The sequence below is a fragment of the Pipistrellus hanaki genome, assembly GCF_964339955.1.
Source record: "Pipistrellus hanaki genome assembly, chromosome: 15".
NCBI lineage: Eukaryota > Metazoa > Chordata > Mammalia > Chiroptera > Vespertilionidae > Pipistrellus > Pipistrellus hanaki.
Window position 1 is genome coordinate 47,301,547 of NC_140517.1, and position 19,952 is coordinate 47,321,498.

The 19,952-nt window shown below is 52.8% G+C and overlaps 2 protein-coding genes and 1 long non-coding RNA gene across 3 annotated transcripts; all 3 read left to right on the forward strand.

The window, feature by feature from the left end:
- Positions 1 to 5,244: 5,244 nt before the first annotated feature.
- Positions 5,245 to 6,487, forward strand: LOC311633899 (myeloid cell surface antigen CD33-like; the record flags this gene model as incomplete). Its single annotated transcript, XM_084906905.1, has 4 exons — positions 5,245 to 5,455; positions 5,655 to 5,933; positions 6,172 to 6,240; positions 6,378 to 6,487. Coding segments are annotated over 4 exons (669 nt in total), but the record flags the coding sequence as incomplete, so codon positions are not given.
- Positions 6,488 to 7,941: 1,454 nt separating this feature from the next.
- On the forward strand, positions 7,942 to 9,033 carry LOC311633530. The gene is made up of 3 exons (XR_014796977.1): positions 7,942 to 8,036; positions 8,359 to 8,443; positions 8,680 to 9,033. It is a non-coding gene; the product is annotated as an uncharacterized lncRNA (long non-coding RNA).
- Positions 9,034 to 10,649: 1,616 nt separating this feature from the next.
- On the forward strand, positions 10,650 to 13,903 carry LOC311633900 (sialic acid-binding Ig-like lectin 9; the record flags this gene model as incomplete). Its single annotated transcript, XM_084906906.1, has 5 exons — positions 10,650 to 10,696; positions 10,756 to 11,136; positions 11,336 to 11,614; positions 12,069 to 12,116; positions 13,749 to 13,903. Exons 2-5 carry the CDS (start codon positions 10,791 to 10,793, stop codon positions 13,901 to 13,903), a joined length of 828 nt encoding a protein of 275 aa, XP_084763032.1. The 5' UTR covers positions 10,650 to 10,696; positions 10,756 to 10,790.
- Between the last annotated feature and the right edge of the window lie 6,049 nt (positions 13,904 to 19,952).

Here is a 19,952-nt window from a genome sequence, read left to right on the forward strand (position 1 = left end):
TCTGGGGGAGTCCCAGAAGACCAAACACTCAGATTCCTGAGGCACAGGAGACCAGAAATCTTGGGGCTATAAAACGTGGGTTCAGGGCCCCCAAACCCAAGTCCCCAGATCCAGAGCTCAAAGGTCTTCATGCTGATGGGGGCAGAGTTTTAGACATCCCAGGAGGTGCAGAGCCTGAGGGCGAGTGGGTCTGTGGTGAGTCATAACCTGAGGGACACAGAGGCACTGTGTAGCCTGTATTGTCCTCATGTTAGGAACCACACTGCCGTGGTTTCAGAGATGACCTTTGGGAAGTCACCGATAAGGATCATGATGGGCCAGTTCTCGTCATCACTGGCTTGTTAGTTCATTTGGCTAGTGGTCATTTCCTGAGGTCTGCTAAGTCGGTCCTGCATTAGGTTCTGGTTAGCTCTCTATCCTCTGTTGGCCCTGCCTGGTGGGGATGATGGAGGCCTGCCTTTTCAGGAATTTAGGGGGGAAATGTGGGGCTGAGAGGACCATGATAATTATTACTGAAACTGGAGGCCCAGGGCATAAATTTTTGCACCAGTAGGGTCCCTTGGCCTGGCTGATGGGCTCGGGCTGAAACTGGCTCTCTAACATCTTCCAAGGGGTCCCAGATTGTGAAAGGGTGCAGGCCAGGTGGAGGGACCCCACCAGTGCACTATCAGGGCAGAGAAGGGACCGTGGGAGGGCTCCAGGGCATGGCCAGCCAATCTAGCTCTGTCCTGATCGGCCAGACCCCAGAAGCAAGCTCATCTACCAGTGGGAGCGTCTGCCTCCTGGTAGTCAATGCATGTCATAGCGAGCGGTTGAGTGGCCTTAGCATATCATTAGCATATTATTCTTTTTTTTTTTTTTTTTTTTTTTAGCATGTTACCCTTTCATTGGTTGAATGGACACTTGGCATATAAGGCTTTTATTATATAGGATTCCCCAGTAGACACATAGTCCCACTTATGTGAGTGGACAGACCTGGATGAAATTAGTGAAATGACTTCCAGAGAAGCCTTATCCATCACTAATTCTGTATCTGAGAGTCACCCAAGCTTACCATCTTCCATCACATTGTTCTGAGTTGGGCTTCAAGCACAAACCCCAAGTAAGACACACCCATGGGTTGATGGAAAGAACCCCAGCAAATATTGGAGTCTCAGAAAAGAGAGATGAGTCCTGGACCTCAGGGAGTGTGTACTGAACCCCATTTGAGTTCTACCCTCTTTCTCTCAGCCCTGGACACTTAGGTCTCAGAGCAGATGGTGGAAAGCAACATCCATTCCACAAACACTGGTTCAGAATGGAGGGGGAAGACAAAATGAATGCAGGGACTGCCTGGGTTAAGCACGAAACTGAAAAGCAACCCATGAATAGTATGCACGCACACTACTCTGATTTTGGTCCTGTTTGAGCCCTCCGTGGATTGGATGGTGCCCACCCACGCTGGGGATGGGCGATCCACTCTCCTGAGCCCACAGATTTAAACGCTAATCTCATCTGGAAATACCCTCAGAGACACGCCCACAGTAATGTTTAATCTGGGCATCCCATGGCCCAGTCAAACTGATGCATAAAATGAATCATACACTGGCCTAAGGAAACCAATATTTAGTATCTACACACACTCACACACACACACACACACACACACACACACACACACACACAGATGGTACATGTTCTGCTTCATTGCAGCTCCGAATCAGCACCACGGACAGCGCCATCGCCTATAGGATATATCCTGGGCGGAGGGAGCGCCCCCTATAGGTAGTGAACTGACTCCCGTTGGGGCAGAGGTGTGTTTGGTTGCAAACAGCACATAACTTGATAGTTGATGGAGAAGCGAGTGGCATGGAGAACACAGAACCTGAGTCCGGTCGTCCCCAGGATCACCTGCAGAATTTAAGACCCTTGTGACTTGTCTGGGAGTCCTTACCATGTCCACTTGGCTTGCTTCTCCCTGAGAAGTCACCTTCCTGTTTGCAAGAGCAACAGCCCCACCACTTCCAGCCTGTGCCTCCCCCATCACAGCCACCTACCCTACGCCACCAGAATTGTCAGGAAACCTGCCTGTCTCCCAATCTGTTGCTCTTCTCAAAGGCAAGAGCCAAATCTCTCATATCCACCCCTTTTCTGGAAACCTGAGGGAACAAGAGAAGGTGGTTGAATGAATGATTGACTGACTGACTAACTGAATGAATGAATGAAACTCCCTCCTTCACCTCAAGGGGAGAGTTGACAATTCTCTCCTCTCAGATCAACACCAGCGTCTTCCTGTTTCCCAGAAGACAGACATCGATGACATGGCTTCCCGTGAGACAGATGCCTGAGGCAGGACACTCCTGTGATGTAGGCAACTCACTTGCTCTCTCTGCTCCCCCGTGTCTTCTGCAAATTGAAGAAGTGGGGCTAGAAGACTTCTCAGATCTGATGGCCTTCGGGTTATAAGTTCCTCTTATATAATGCGGTTAGATTATCTGAGGTTTCACCATGTCTCTCCTTCCCATTCATCTGCAAATTTGGGGAAACTGGAAACCGGGGTGGCCCAGCCATTCTGACCACAGAGATGCTGTAAGTTGGTCTTTTGGTCCTCTGGGGAGAGAGTGGGTTGGCCAGGATCAGGGGCCCAGGAGGGGGCTAGGCAGGATACCTGCTGAAAATGCAGGAACTGGCGTTGGTGTGGGAGTGTCTATGCATGCTAAAACCTTCGGCTTCCCTCCCCAGTGGTCACAGCTCTGACCCCACTCCATGTTGTGGGTAATGGTTTTGCAAAAGGCATATTATGGGATGGGCAAATTCCTGAACTTGAATGGAAGGAAACAGACTGCAATTGTTTTCCATATATGAGTCTTTAGAAAAACATATGCAAAGCCATCATATTAAGGGAAGCAGGCTGGGATGATAAACACAAAGAAAAACAAGGACACAATTAGTTTTCAAGTGAGGCTAGTGGGTTTGGGGTGTGGTGATAAGGATGGGAGACCCAGCAAGAGGTTCCACACAACATTCTTTTTCTTTTCTGTAACTAGCATCCTATATAATAAAAGGTAATATGCAAGTCGATAGAACAGCGGAACAACTGGTCACTCTGACGTGCACTGATCACCAGGGAGCAGATGCTCAACACAGGAGCTGCCCCCTGGTGGTCAATGCACTCCTACAGGGGGAGCACCACTCAGCCACAAGCTGAGCTGACGCTTGGCATGCACAATGGCCCGCCTCCTTGGCAGCGCTAAGGATGTCCGACTGCAGCTTAGGCCTGGGGAGCAGGCCTAAGCTGTCAGTTAGACATCCCCTAAGGGCCTCCAGACTGCAAAAGAATGCAGGCCTGGCTGAGGGACCCTCCCACCCACCCCCGAGTGTATGAATGTCATGCACCAAGCCTCTAGTTTCTTTATAATAAAAATCCAATGTCTCAAACATAATGATTCCTTCTTTAATGGAACATTTCCTCCTAAATCAAGACATTGGTTTTACCATGGACACAGACCTTAGGGAGGGGAAGGCTTAGGGCAGAGGGAAGAACAGGGAAAGACTGGAGGTGGTTAATGGAGGCACAATGGGGACATATGTAATACTCTCAACAATAAAAATATACGTAAAAAGAAAGAAATGGATTTTAGCCTAGCTGTGTAGCCGAGTTGGTTAGAGCATCATCCCAACACACCAAAGTTGTGGGTTTGATCTCCGGTCAGGGCACATATGAGAATCAACCAATAAGTGCACCAATAAGCGGAACATGCCCAGCCAGTGTGGCTCAGTGGTTGAGCATCAACCTATGAACCAGGAGGTCACAGTTCGATCCCAGGTCAGGGCACATGCCTGGATTGCGAGCTCCATCCCCAGTAGGGGGCAAGCAGGAAGCAACTGATGGATGAGTGTGTTGCAATGTCACTGAGCTGATGTCCTGTTCTCATCCTGGCCATCTTCCTCTCCTAGATTCTGGTTATGCTTGTGAGGGCTCAATGTTATGCAAATAGCCATTTATTATTTTATCATTATTATTATTGTTATTGTTATTGTTATTATTATTATTATTATTATTATTATTCTAGAGGCCTGGTGCATGAAATTCATACATGGGTGTGGGGTGGGGAGAGGGTGGGTCTCTCAGCCTGGCAGTCGGACATCTTTGGTTAATCTCTTCCCGCCCCCCACCTCTCTTCTCTCTGAAATCTTCATTTGTGTTCCCACTGGATAGAGACTCTGGAGGAGCATCCAGAGATGGCATGCAGCCTTGTGAGTGGAGAGGGGTGCCCACAGCATGGCTGCTGAGGGAGGAAAGATCACTGGCCTCCTTAGCTTTCCCCCTGCCAGGCCTTCCCTATCTGCAATGTTCCACAGACATCTGCAGCCTGTGACTAGGGCGTCTGCCCAACTTTTACTTTTGCAGAAAATGACACCCCAGTGGAAGGGTATGCCAGGCAAGCAGGAAGTGGGCTGAGGTCCTGCCTGGGTGTGACTTGGATGCCTCTCTCACCCCCTCTGGCCTCCGGGTTCCCAGGAGTGGACGTGGGCAGGGGATGGGTGATCTTCAAGGGCTGTCTGGGACCTGACAGTGTGAGAGCCCGACCTTTCTCCTCTGATGAAGGTCACTGCTCTGCTCTCTCCCTCATCTTCCTGTGTGGCCTTCTGTAAATTGTGCGACATTTATTCAGAGATAAACCCTGAGAAACACAATTCCCCAGAGGGAACTTGGTACCACGGACCCCAGAGAGGATGCTGTGGGCCTGAGGTGGGAGGAAGACACGAGGGCCAGAGGGTGCTCAGGACAGATAACCAGGGCTGCTCGCCCAGGTCTCTGGGCTGTGGGGTGTCCTCCCCCCTCTCTGTGCAGAGGGGGACGAGCTCAGGCTCTGAGGTTCCTCCTCTGTGGTCGGGGAGGTCCTGTGCTGCTCCCCAGCTTTCCTGGTCTCTCTGCAGGCCCCTCCCACTGCCTTGCTTCTCTTTCCAGCCACAGGAGCCCAGATACCCTCAGAGATGCTGTGGCTGCTACTGCCCCTGCTGTGGGCAGGTGAGTGCCTGAGGGGAGGGGGGCGGTAGGGCAGAACTGAGGCTGACCCTCCTTTCCCTGCAGGGTCCCTGGCTCAGGATAGCAGATTCATGCTGCACATGCAGTCCACCGTGACGGTGCAGGAGAGCCTGTGTGTCCAGGTGGCCTGCGAGGTGCTCTACCCCCAGGATGGATGGGATGTCTCTACACCAGCTTACGGCTACTGGTACAAGGGAGAGACATATAAAAATAAGGTTTTGGTGGCCACAAACAACCCGGATCAGAGAGTGCAGGAGGAGACCCACGGCCGATTTCACCTCCGTGGGGATCCCAGCACCTACAACTGCTCCCTGGACATCAGAGACGCCCGGAGGACAGATGAGGGATTATACAATTTTCGGTTGGAGAGAGGAGGTACCATTAGATATTCTTACCTAGAAAACAAGCTCTCAGTGCGAGTGACAGGTAAGGAATGGGCTCCAGGAAAGGCCACAGGGGGATTTATGGTGGCCCCGGGCAGAGCTGAGATGGGGCCCATCCTCGGAGGGGATTGGGGTGTAGTGTGTTGGGCTCAGAGGCAGGAGCTGGACCAAATCCTGAGGCTTCTCTCTGGGCCACACCTAGGACCCTCCCTCCTGATCTCCTTTCTCTCCCTCCTCACCAGCCCTCAACCACACACCCCGCATCCTCACCCCTGAAACCCTTGAGAGCGGCCGCCCCGGGAACCTGACCTGCTCTGTACCCTGGGCCTGTGAGTGGGGCACGCCCCCCACCTTCTCCTGGACGTCAGCTGCCCACAGCTCCCTGGGCCCCAGGACCCGCCTCTCCTCCGTGCTCACCCTCACCGCACGGCCCCAGGACCACGGCACCAACCTCACCTGTCAGGTGCACTTTCCTGCTGCTGGCATGACTGTGGAGAGAACCATCCAGCTCAGTGTCACTGGTGAGTTCTGTGTCCGAGGACCAGGCCCCTGAGGGTGTGCATAGCAGGAGGGCCAGGCAGGGGTGCTGGGTGCTTTGTCCTGGCGACCTGGCTGTGTAGGGGACCTAGAGCACAAAGCCCTGTCCATCTTGCATTTCTGTGCTCTCTGAGGGTGGACATTGAAATACCTAAACAATGTCACCACATGTCAGCTCACCACAGTCCTCATATCATGGGAACTTCTCTCTTCCTGTCCCAGGTTCCCCTCAGAACCCAATACCAGGTGGTTGCCTAAGAGAAGGAGGTAAGAAGGAGCGGGTCATGGGCTGTAGGGAGCAGGACCTCTTCCAGATCAGACCAGGGCCCATCTCTGCCTCATACTGGACTTACCTCATGACCATACACCCCCTGTGGATGAACCCAGTGGTCCCTCTTCTTCCTCACCCCCATGGCCGCGGTGAGCAGCTGTCCCCATTGGCCCCTTCATCTCCAAGGATTTCTCCAAGCCCCTGTCAGCTGCACCGGGAGAGCTTGGCCCCCTTCACATGGCGGAGGTGCCTTTTCGAGGCCCCTGATCCTCCAACTCCTGTGGATTCCTCCAGGCTCACGTTTTCATTTCCCTCCAATAGTTTAACTCATGTATTTTAAAACAGGTAAGAGAGTCACATGGCCAAACATTCAAAAGGCACTGGAGTTGGCCCTGGCCAGGTATCTCAGTTGCTTCTAGTGACATCCCAGTGCCCCAAGGTTGTGGATTTGATCTCAGGTCAGAGCATGTATGCTAATTAACCAATGAATGCATAAATAAGTGCAACAACACAACCATGTCTCCCTCTCTCTTTCTCCCTTCCTCTCCCCTCTCCTCTCTCTCTCTCTCTCAAATCAGTAACTATAAAAGGAAATAAGACTTTTCTCTTAGAGTAAAGACACTAAGGTCTGCCCTCAGATACCCGGTCCCACATCTAACGGCCTCAAACCACCCCCAGGTACTGAGCAGTGTCCACACGCTGCTGTGCACCTTAGACTGTTCCTATGAAGGATCCAGCAGGTCCTTTGCCATCCGTAGGACAGACTTTCCCATCCCTCTCTCTCCGTGCCTGGGGTGTTTTCACCGGCATGGACAGACTCTGTCTGTGTGCACATCTTCTTCTAATGGACAACTATTATTCAGGCAACATCTTCTCTAGTTGTTGTCTGAATAATATTCTGCTGTATGGAGGTATGGATAGTCCAGTTCTTCAATTGATCAGTTGATGGACATTTGGGTGTTTCCACTTTTGGGCGGTTATCATAGTGCTGTGGATATCGGTGCACGTGTTTTGTTCAGACATGTTTTCTGTTTTTTAGATCATGGACCTGGGAATGGAATTGGTGAGTCAGATGGTACTTTCTATGTATAAATTTCTAATGAAATTCTGGGCTGTGTTCCATAGTGACAGCACCAGTTTACATTCCCACCAGCAAAGCATTAGGCTTCCAATTTCTCCACACAATTACCAACATTGGTATTTTCCTTAAAAAAAATCATAGGCCACTAGTGTGTGTGTAAAAGGCTACTTCCAAGTCACTTTGATTTGGATTTCTGTGATCACTGTGACGCCGGTTATTTTATCGTGAAATTATTGTTCATCAGTATGTCACCGTTAAACAGCTGTTTATGTCAGGTCTTCTGCCCGTTGTGTGATATGTTTCTTTGTCTTTTTACTGTTCGGTTGTATATAGCCAAGGTATTAAACCTTATCTGATCTATAATGAGCAACTATTTGCTCCCATGAAATGGGTTGGCTTTTCACTTTCCCTGTAGTGTCCACTGATGAACAAATGTTTCATGAAGATGCATTGCAACTTAAGCTTTTTATTTTCTGTCCTACTGCTGGGCATCAGGGAGAAGTCTTGGTGAGGGCCCAGGTGGTCCTGCCTCCAGTGATGCAGGAGGGTCTGAGGAACATCGTCCAGGATCTTCCTGGGGGCATAAGAACATGGTATTGTGGACCAGCAGGTGACTCCGTCCTGGTGCCTCTTTCCTGCAGGATTATCAGGGCCCGGGACAGAGGTGATGTTGGTGGCCATTGGTGCAGCAGCTGTCAAGATGCTGGTCCTCCTCACCTGCCTCCTGGTCCTCATGTGAGTTCTATTTGGGGGAGTGGATGAGATACAAGGTTGAATGCTGAACCAAAAACCTAGATCCTGACAGGTCAGAGGCAGGGTTGGCAGGAGGTGAAAGGGTGCCAGTTAAGGACTCCATACACACAGTCCTCACAAATGCCATGCCAGTCAAGTGCCCAGGGTGGGAGGTACCTGCAGTGATCAGGAGCACATGTGGAGCCAGAACTTCTCTCTCCCTCTTCACCCTCCTCCCCACCACCTGGCAGGAAATGGGGGGTTGGGTCTGCTGCCCACTAGACCTGATGTGATCACCCTGAAAAACACTGGTCTCTTCCCTCAGAGGCAAGTACCACAAGAGGAAGGCCCTGAGGCCAAAAGGGGGCAGGAATGATGCACACGAAGGCTCAGGGTAATCTCTCAGGTGAGTGATGGAAGTGTCTCACCACCCAACATCCCCCTGACACCTCCCCAGGTCTGCCCCTGGAATTGCTAACATTAAGCTGTAATCTTCCTCCCCAAACCTACTTCTCTCCTGGGTTCCCCATCACAGTTCTGACATGATGGCAACCCTTGTGTAAGGCTAGGACTGGGGTGTGGGTGTACATTTTGCCTCCCCTTCCGTCTCCCCAATCCACTCAGACTTGTCCATCCTCCTTCCCAGTCACAGCCTAGGTGGATGGCCATGTCCTCACCGTCATGCTGGGACTGTTCCTGTGGCCTCATCTCTTCCCTGGGAGCCGAATCCACCAGCTACCTGTCTCCAGACTGTGTTTCCAGAGACCTATAACCCACTTCCTGCACAGTGTGAACAATGATGCTTCCTCTCCATGGCCATAGATAAGGTGCAAACACCACAGGCTGGATTTGAGGATCTCAGCGTGGTCCTTCACCTGCTGGACTCTCCAAGAGATTCTATGATCTCCATGAGTCTCACATCATCTCCACTTCTGGCTGCGCCAGGCCCTTTGTGATTTGAGATGTTGCACATGCAGTTCCTTCTTCTGAAATGCCCTTCCCTCCCCATGCATACTTCTCCAACTGATGATCATTCTTTGGGTCCGGTTATAAGTCACTTCATGGTACATGTATGATTCTTGTAGGTTTTGTTTTGTTTTGTTTTTAACAAAATAACATTTCGTCATTCATTTAATGACCCTCTAGCAAGCATAACTGTACACCTACATTGTTATAGGTAATGGGCATGCAACTATGAACCAAACCTCAAAAATCACTCTCACCCAGAATCTGTCGTTTTGGAGACAAGAGGATACAATTAATAATCAATAAATGAAAATATTCAAGCCCATACTATGGTCATACGTTTTTGTGTGAGAGTGTGTGTGTGTGTGTGTGTGTGTGTGTGTGTGTGTGAGACAGAGAGAGAGAGAGAGAGAGAGAGAGAGAGAGAGAGAGAGAGAGAGAGAGAGAGAGATTCATGCAAAGAAAGGATCACATGACATGGGGGGGAGCAAAACCAGATATCTGAGAGGACAAACTCTGATGTCTGACCCTAGACTGGATGCTGGTGAGAGAGCAGACTGTATGTTTCCCCAAAGGAGAATATCTAGGAAGAGGAGGAGCAGGGTCCAAGCTCTGAGGCAGAGGCATCCTGGTGTGTGATGGAGACAAGACTTCAGCATGAGAGTCCAGGGGCGCCTGGGAGGGAAGAACCCTGGAGGGAGGTGCAAACCACATCCCCAATGGTATGCATCTAGGGACAGCTTGCAGCAAATGCAGGAATTTGGAAGCCATTGAGCTACTCAGAGACATGGTTGAAGGTTCTTTGTAACAGGAAACCATGGCCACCCTATTCAAAATAGACCACAGCAGCCAAAGAGTGACTGGGGAGGACACAGAATATTAGCACGTCATATCCAGCAATATATTCAAATGATCGTACACCAAGATCAAGTGAGATTTATTTCAGAGGTGCAAGGCTAGTACAATGTTCAGAAATCAATAAATGCGATACATCACATAAACAAATTAATGACAAAAATCACATGATCTTATATATAGACACAGAGAAAGTATTCTACAAAACCCAACACCCTCCCCGCAGTGTGTGAATTTTGTGCACCAGGCCTCTAGTACGCATATAAGATCCTTGATTAATCTCTTCCCACCCCCATCTACCTTCCCTCTGAAATCCACACCATCCCTGAGGATGGAGGACCCCCAGGGTGGTGCTCCTCACTCCCTGTGTCCCACTGGATGCAGAGCCTACCCAGGCAAAGCCCCAGAGTCTGGACAGCCGGCCATGCTCTGCTCTGACCTTCATCTTCCTGTGCGGCTTTCTGTAAATCGTGCAACATTTATTGAGATAAACAATGAGAAATACAATTCCCCAGAGGGAACTTGGTACCACAGACCCCAGACAGGCCACTGTTTGGCTTGGGGTGGGAGGTACGAAGGCCAGAGGGTGCTCAGGACAGATATCCAGGCCTGGTCGCCCAGGTCTCTGGGCTGTGGGGTGTCCTCCCCCCTCTCTGTGCAGAGGGGGACGAGCTCAGGCTCTGAGGTTCCTCTTCTGTGGTCGGGGAGGTCCTGTGCTGCTCCCCAGCTTTCCTGGTCTCTCTGCAGGCCCCTCCCACTGCCTTGCTTCTCTTTCCAGCCACAGGAGCCCAGATACCCTCAGAGATGCTGTGCCTGCTACTGTCCCTGCTGTGGGCAGGTGAGTGCCTGAGGGGAGGGGGCCGGCAGGGCGAAACTGAGACTGACCCTCGTTTCCCTGCAGGGTCCGTGGCTCAGGATAGCAGATACACGCTGAGCATGCAGTCCACCGTGACGGTGCAGGAGGGCCTGTGTGTCCAGGTGGCCTGCGAGGTGCTCTACCCCCAGGAAGGATGGGGTGTCTCTACACCAGCTCACGGCTACTGGTACAAGGGAGAGACATTTGAAAATAAGGTTTTGGTGGCCACAAACAACCCGGATCAGAAAGTGCAGGAGGAGACCCAGGGCCGATTTCACCTCCGTGGGGATCCCAGGACCCACAACTGCTCCCTGGACATCAGAGATGCCCAGAGGACAGATGAGGGATTATACTATTTTCGGTTGGAGAGAGGAGATACTGCTAAATTTTCTTACCTAAAAAACAAGCTCTCCGTGCAAGTGACGGGTAAGGAACGGGCTCCAGGAAAGGCCACAGGGGGATTTATGGTTGCCCCGGGCAGAGCTGGGATGGGGCCCATCCTGGGAGTGGATCAGGGTGTAGTGTGTTGGACTATGAGGCAGGAGCTGGACCAAATTCTGAGGCTTCTCTCAGGGCCACACCTAGGACCCTCCCTCCTGATCTCCTGTCTCTCCCTCCTCACCAGCCTTCAACCACACACCCCACATCCTCACCCCTGAAACCCTCGAGAGCGGCCGCCCCGGGAACCTGACCTGCTCTGTACCCTGGGCCTGTGAGTGGGGCACGCCCCCCACCTTCTCCTGGACCTCAGCTGCCCACAGCTCCCTGGGCCTCAGGACCCGCCTCTCCTCCGTGCTCATCCTCACCCCACGGCCCCAGGACCACGGCACCAACCTCACCTGTCAGGTGCACTTTCCTGCCACTGGTGTGACCGTGGAGAGAACCATCCAGCTCAGTGTCACCTGTGAGTGCTGGGTCAGAGCACCAGGTTCCTGAGGGTGTGCAGAGCAGGAGGGCCAGGCAAGGGTGCTGGGTGCTATGTCCTGGGGGCCTGACTGTGTAGGAGACATAGAGCACATAGCTCTGCTCCTCTTGCTTTTCTGTTGCCTCTGGGGGTGGGCGGGTGCCACCTTCACTTGTCACATGACCTTGCCTGGGGCCAGAGTGACCATGATGTGGACCATGCACCTCACCATGTCCTGTGAGAGCTGGGCCAGCGTCCAGGAGTCCCAAGGGCAGTAGAGATGGGGGTTGGGGACCTCAGACACTGGGTGCTGGGTCCTAGACCTGGTCTGGGAAGGTGTCAGAGGGATGGCTGCTCCCACCGTGCTTCCATTTAAGCAGCTTCTGGGGCCCCAGAGCCCATGTCTACCCAGCCCTCGCCACTGACTTTGTTCCTCCTGGTCTTTCTGTCCCAGACTCTCCGCAGACGTCAACCATAACCAATTTCCAAGGAAATGGCTCAGGTACGAGGGAGCCCATCATGGACTGTAGGGAGGAGGGCCTCTTCTAGGTCAGGGAAGACAGGGCTGATCCTTGACTCATCCTGGACTCACCCCGTGACCAGGTACCCGCCCTGGTCCCTCCTTTTTCTCAGTCCTCATGGCTGCTCTCCAAGCCCCCTGACACCTTCGCCAGGAGAACTTGGCACCCTCCACATGGCTGAGCTGTCACTCGAGGCCCCTGGTCCTCCATCTCCTGATGAGTCCTCCAGGCTCAAGTTTTCATTTTCCTCCAATAGTTTAATTTGTGTATTTTCTCAGGGGTCTTCAAACTACGGCCCGCGGGCCACATGCAGCCCCCAGGGGAGTCTGATCCTGCCCGCCAGGTTTTTTGGGCAGTGAGCGCAGCCAAGGTGTTACAGTAGGAATTAGTAGTTCATATAGTCCGGCCCTCCAGCTCTCTGAGGGACCGTGATCTGGCCCCCACTTTAAAAAGTTTGAGGACCCCTGTAATAGGTAATATAGTCACACTGGAAGCCTGGTGCATGAAATTCCTGCACAGGTACGGTCCCTAGGCCTCCCTGCCTCCTTCTTCCCTCGCTCCCTCAGCACCAGGCCACCTCCACTGCTGGTTGCCTTCCTGGTGGCACAAGTCATAGCGAGTGATCGAACTCCCGCTCTCCCAGTTGAACTCCCGGGGGGGGGGGGGGGGCGCAATTTGCATATTATATATAGGCAAAAATCGAAAGGTATTGAAGATTCCCTGTCACCTCCCTGGAAGTGAGCAGCGTCCACGCACTGCCACAAGCCTGGGGGCTGGTCCCTTGAAGGATCTCACAGGTCCTTCTTCATCCATAGGACAGACATCCCCATCCCTCTCCGTGCCTATGCGGTATTCCACAACATGGGTGGATTCTAATTGTGTGCACATATTTTTTTTAAAAAAGTAATATCAGTATTATTTTTGATAATCAATATAAATGAGTTAAAACCCCATAAAAATGCAAAGACTCTCAGATTAGATCAAAACACGACATCAAACTATATTCTGTAGAAACTGTAAAGAAAGGCACCCAATAATGTCAGGGGCTACATATTTTTACTGATTTCAGAGAGGAAGGGAGAGGGAGAGAGGCAGAAACATCGATGATGAGAGAGAATCATTGATCGGCTGCCTCCTGCACACACCCCACTGGGGACTGAGCCCCAACCCAGGTATGTGCCCCTTGGCCGGAATTAAACCTGGGACCCTTCAGTCCGTAGGCTGACGCTCTACCCACTGAGCCAAACCAGCCGGGGCTGTGTGTACATCTACTAACGGAGACCCAGGGCGTTCATCTGACTCTGCTCACCTCAACTCTGCAATGAATACCCTGCCTCCACTTTCACAACGCTGTGTGTGTGGGTGTCTGTCTGTAGGATAAGTTTCTGAAAGCAACCCATAGCTACTAGCATTTCACACCTCTGAAAGTTTGGAGGGAAGTGGTCAAGTTGTTCTGCACGGAAGGCAGATAAGCGTTGGTTCCCACCAGCCGCAGGGTGAGAGCCCGTCAGCCCATGTCTGCCTGTCTGTTCCTTTCCTCGGCTCTCCTCCCACATCCTTCTACTCCCTCTCCACCTTGTGGTCACTCTGACCCTCTGTCTCTTCTACTCCAGCACCCACAGTCCCCGAGAACGGCTCGTCTCTCGCACAGAGCCTGGTGTGTGTGGTGGACAGCAACCACCGCCCCCCGCCCGCCAGCCAGGCTGAGCTGGGCCTGGTGGCGGCAATGGAACCTGACCCTGAGTGCCTCCAGGCCTGGGGGCCCTGAGGTCCTGGAGCTGCCTCCAGTGCAGGTCGGGGATGAAGGGGAGCTCGCCTGCCAGGCCCAGCACCCTGGGGGCTCTCTGCACTCCTTCCTGAGCCTCTCTGTACAGAGTGAGTGCCCCCGTGGATGAGCAGGGGAGAAGAGGAGGGCACTGGAGGAAACCAGCACCCACTCCACCCTCACAGTCTCCCCCCACTCCTCCCCCCCGACTGCCCCCTACACACATATAGCCCCCTGAACTTCAGAGAGGAGGTCAGCTCTGCTCTGGGCTCCGCTGCGAAAGCCCAAAACTTCCCTGGGATTTAAAGTGCCCCTGTCCTCTTCCTGTGTGGCCAGTGCTGTGGGTGGGGTGGGGCTGGGAGGGAGAAGCCAGGGGGAGGAGGTGGGTCTTGGGAGAGGGGCTGAGGCTGGGACAGGGGTGTCCCTGGACGACACAAGGCCCTTGCTTTTTGGAGCCAGAGGAGGGTCAGACAAGCGAGGCACTCCTCTTGGGCACAACATTTAGAGAGAAGCCACAGAAACCTCAGCCACGAAGAGAAACAGAACCATAGTGCAATGTTGTTGTTGTTGTTGTTGTTGTTTTCAATAAAACTAAATGCAGCATGAGTCCCACAAAGAACAAAATCTCCAAGCTCCCAATAAGGACAGGCTTCCACCCAGCTCCGGGCACCTCGCTCGCCTCACACCGATCTCCATTCTCCCCCCCACCCCCCTCCACCCTGTTCCTGTACTTTGCAACCTGCAAAGGGGCCAGAAAACACATTTCTGGGGGCTGTCCCTGCCAGGCGCGGGAGGAGGGAAGACTGAATTCTCAGGTGAGACACCCTCCCCATCATCCCATCTGTCTGCAGGGAGAGAGTGGTCATCATCATCGTCGTCATCATCGGGAGTGTTGGTGGGGGCATTTGGGGGCGCAGGTGTGACCACCCTGCTCTTCCTGGCCTTCAGTGTCATCGTCATCACGTGAGCACTGATCTGCGGAGGGAGGGAGGGAGGGAGGGAGGGAGGGAGGGAGGGAGGGAGGGAGGGAGGGAAAGAGGGAGGGAGGGAGGCAGGGAGGGCCCTGGGTTGGGAGGTCAGGAGGCCATGGAATCCCTGAACCCAGAGCTGGAGGGACTGAGGCGGGAGGTGGGGGGGGGGGGGGTAGAGCCTGAAGCCCAGGCAGGGAGCAGGTCCCTGGCACCTTGGGAGGGCGTCACAAACCTCTGGCTCCAGGAGGGGGAGCTGCATTCTCAACCACGGGACCACCTCGGTCACCCCTCCAGCCGCTTAAGAGAGAACAGAGGGGGAGCGTCTGTCTGCCCGCCGCACCCGGGACTGGCAGACTGAAGGGCAACCTGGTCTCTTCACTCAGAGTGAGATCCCGCAGGAAGAAGGCGGCAAGGGCAGCAGCGGGCACAGGGGACGCAGGCATGGAGGGTGCTGATGCCGCCCAGAGGCCAACCCCTCAGGTGAGTGACCTGGGCATCTCGAGATCCTGCAGCCCACGTGGACACCTCCCTCAGGAAGGCCCCCTGGGTTGCTGTGCTCAGCATGGACAAGTTGCTCTCCAGGAATGGAAGACTTGCCTTCTCTCTGTCCCCCCTTTCTTCTCCTGCTGCCCCCAAATCCACCATGTCGCGCTAATTTTTCCTCCTAAGAACAGCCAGCATTGGTCGCCCATTCTCTCCATCTTTGTTTGGTTGTTTTGTGAATCCTCACCCGCGGATATTTTTCTCTTCGATCCTTAGAGAGAGTGGAAAGGAGGGGGAGAGACACACAGAGAAACATCACGGGAGAGAGACACATCTATGGGTAGCTTCTCACACCTGCAACCAAGACGACTCATGCCCTTGACCAAAATTGAACTTGCTACCCTCTGGCCCACTCGCCAGTGCTATAACCACTGAGCCAAACCGGCTAGGGCCTCTCTCTCTCTCTCCATCTTGACCCCCATCATTGCTGAAGCTGAGGAATCACTTCCCCTCGTTTCCCTGCTTCTCGCTCTGTTGCCTCATGCGGAGGGATTGTCTGAAGGTCATCACCGTCCAGATGCTCTGCCTCTGGACATCTGTTTACCCTTGTTGCCTGATCAGAGGCTGATAGGGTAAAGGGTCAGATAGCAAGTCTTTTTGGCTTTGTAGGCCATACAGTGTCTGTGGCAGCCACTTGGCACTGCTATCCACTATATATAAATGAACTAGCGGCCTGGTGCACAAAATTTGTGTCCAGTGGGGGGGGGGGGGGGCCAGGAACGGGAGGGGGCGGGGTTTGTCCCTCAGCCCAGCCTGCACCCTCTCCAATCTGGGACCCCTCGAGGGATATCCGACTGCCCGTTTAGACCTGATCCCACCGGGCAGTCAGACATCCCTGTCACAATCCAGGATTGCTGGCTCCCAACTGCTCGCCTGCCTGCCTTCCAGATTGCCCCTGCTTCTTCCTGCCAGCCTGATCACCCATAACCACTCCCCTGCCTGTGTGATCAACACCCAACTGACCAATTGCCCCTGACTGCCCTCTCTTGCAGGCCTGGTCCCTCCCAAATGCCCTTCCCTGACAGCCATCTTGTGGCAGCCATATTTTGTTTACATGGGGGCAGCCATCTTTGACCACATGGGGGCAGCCATCTTGTGTGTTGGAGTGATGGTCTATTTGCATATTCCTTCTTTATTATATAAGATGAGTATGGCTGTGTTCCAATAAAACTTTATTTATTTACAGCCCTAGCTGGTTTGGCTCAGTGGAGAGAGCATCAGCTTGCAGACAGAAGGGTCCCTGATTCGATTCCAGCCAAGAGCACAAAAATCAGCAATAGGTGGGATTTGATTCAAGGACTGTAGTTCAGCACCCCCTGACCTAGAGAATGAAACCCAAACTCCTCTACTTGCAGCTCTGCTGATTCTGGCCTCTCCGACATCCCTCTTACAATCCCACCTCTTCAGAACGGCCATGGTTAGGGTTAAGGTTAGGGTTGGAGTTGGAGTTAGGATTAGGATTAGGGTGAGGTGAGGCATTCTCCTAGAAGCAAAGCTAATGGGATGCCAAAAATCTCAGTAAATAAGACACATAATGTGTTTTCTTAAAAAAAAAAAAAAAAAATCTTTATTGATTTTTTTTTTAGAGAGAGAGGAAGGGAGGGAGGGGGATAGAGATATAGAAACATCAATGATAGAGAAACATCACAGATTCGCTGCCTACTGCACGCCCCGTACTGGGGATCAAGTCCACAATCCAGGCATGTGCCCTGACTGGGAATCGAACCGACGGCCTTTTGGTGCATGGGATGGACCTGATCCCACCGGGCAGTCGGACATCCTTGCCCAACCCACTGAGCCACACCAGCCAGGTGACTCAGACTTGTTTTTCTTTCCCTCCACTCAGGGTTCCCTGAATGAATCCCAGCTGGACAGCCGCCCAGAGCCCCTTCCCCCAGCCCTGGCTGCCACCTCCTCGGAGAAGAGAGAAGAGATTCAATACTCATCCCTCAGATTTCATAGGATGAAGCCTGGGAACCCTCAGGGACAGGAGGGCATCCCTGAAAACGAGTACTCGGAAATCTTGATGTGAAAGCGGGAATTGCGGAGACCTGGCCTCTGGAGGGCAAAGAAAACAAACAACAAACAACAAACAAACAAACAAAAAACAGGCAGATCCCTGCAGAATTAAAAGCCCTCTGGGTGATGAGTTAAAAGCTTGGTGGAAAGAACACTGGCTTTGGAACCAAAGAACTGTGAGTTCAAATCCATGCCCATCCCCTTTCCTGTGTAAAGTGACAGACTGGTCCCTGCCTCCCCGTGCCTCGGTTTCCTGCCCTGTGGACCCAGTGGAGAAGCCCTACCTGAAAGTTTGTGATGAGAATTCTGGGAGTGAAGTCCTACCAGCGCACCCGGCTCCATGTGTAGGCCACCCACGTGCAGGATCTCTGGGTTTTTGCACAGAAAGGTCCTACCAGGAATTTCCTCCTGACCAGCACCAGTCCTCGCACCCTGAGGTTCCTCGTCCTGGAACGTCCCACCCAGCCTTTCTCTGCTTCTGTCGTTGAAAGTGGAGCTCAAGGGGTGCCCTTCGAGCAAGTGGTTCGAGGTGTAGAAATAGAGAATTTTGCCCTGACTGGTGTTGCTCAGTGGATAGATCATCGGCCTGCAGACTGGAGTGTCCCAGGTTCGATTCCTGTCTAGGGTATGTACCTTGGTTGCGGGCACATCCCCGGTGGGTGGTGTGCAGGAGGCAGCTGATCAATGTTTCTCCCTCATCTATGTTTCTGATTCTCTATCCCTCTCCCTTCCTCTCTGTAAAAATAAATAAATAAATAGTGAATTTTGCACGTGATATAATCGGTTTCTGTAATTAGAATCATACCTCTGTGTGTCTGCTTGTCTTAAACCTGGCCTCGCATTTATTGAGGATCCCGCTGTGAGAGTCTATCATGGTTTGTGTACCCATATTTTTTTCTATGGACGAACGTTTGGTTGGTTTACAGTTTGGGGCAATGACGCATAAAGCAGCTGCGAGCATGTTTGTACCTGACTGTTTCAAGATACGTTTTCGTTTCTCTCAAGTGTTGGGGGGCGGGACCAAGAGGAGAGTCACATGTTGGGAACGGGTGGGTCTCTGTAATCTCCCCATAGAGACCGTCACCCAACAGGCAGCTAGATAGATGGGTGGCATGGAGCTCAGGAGGAAGGTGGTGACTGGTGATGGACAGTGGGAAACATCGGGGTCCAATGATCCTGAGAATGAACACCTACTGATGTGGGTTGGATTGTGTCCTCAGCGATAAGACCCAGAAATAGGATTTTATTTAGAGACTAGAGGCCAGGTGCATGAAATTCGTGCACCGAGAGAGGGGGTGGGGGATCCCTCAGCCCAGTCTTCACCCTCTCCAATCCGACATCCTTCTCACAATCTGGGACTGCTGGCTCCTAACTGCTCATCTGCCTGCCTGCCTGATCGCCCCTAACCACTCTGCCTGCCTGACTGCCTGCCTGCCTGCCTGATTGCCCCTAACTGCTCTCCCTGCTGGTCTGATCACCCCTACCCTCCTCTGCCTCAGCCCCAGCCACCATGGCTTTGTCCTATCTGATTAGCATATTACCCTTTTGTTAGTGAAGATAGGGTCTTTGCAGATGCAATCAAGTTATTATGAGGTCCGAGCGGATTCGATGAGAGCCTAAATCAAGTAAACAATGTGACCCTCCCCTCCCCCTGCCCCCCCCACACACAAAGAAGGGGATTTGGACGCAGGTAGGGGAAAGGCCCATGTGACAGTGGAGGCCGAGATTGGAGTTGTGATGCTGCAGAGCCAGGAAGGCTGAAGAGGCCAGAAGAGGCAAGGCGGGACTCTTCCCGAGAGCCTCTGGGGGAGCGTGGCCCCACTGAAACCTTTATGTGGTCTTCCAGCCTCCAGGATGGGAGAGAATACGTTTCCACAGTTTCAAGCCACCCAGCAGCCCTAGGAAACCAGCACATTTGCTCAGGGCCTCCATGCCTCCAGCCTCCATTCATCCTGCCTCACTCAGTCCTCACCCTGACACCTGAGGGGGTCGGTGCTGTCCCCAAGGCACAGAGGAGGTGCCTGGGAGCTGCTCGAGGCCGCAGGCGGTCTTCAGCACTGGGTCCTGGGGGATTGCCTTGAATCCAGGTGCTGTTTTAAGTCTAAATATTCCAACAGCAGCTGCTCTGGCTGTCCACAGGTCCATAGATTTAGCCAGGAAGGAATCTCTCCCTCTCTGTCATTCTCCCTTCCTTTCTCCCTTCCTCCCTTTCTCCCTTCCTCCCTTCCTCCCTTCCTCCCTTCCTCCCTTCCTCCCTTCCTCCCTTCCTCCCTTCCTCCCTTCCTCCCTTCCTCCCTTCCTTCCTTCCTTCCTTCCTTCCTTCCTTCCTTCCTTCTTTGATTTTTCTTTTTTTAGAGAGAGAGGAAGGGAGAGGGAGAGAGAGAAGCACTGATGTGAAAGAGAAACATCAATTGGCTGCCTTCTGCACACCCTGTGGTAGAGCCCACAACCCAGGCATGTGGCCTGACCTGGAATTGAACTTACAACCTTTCAGTGCACAGGATGCTACCCAATCAGCA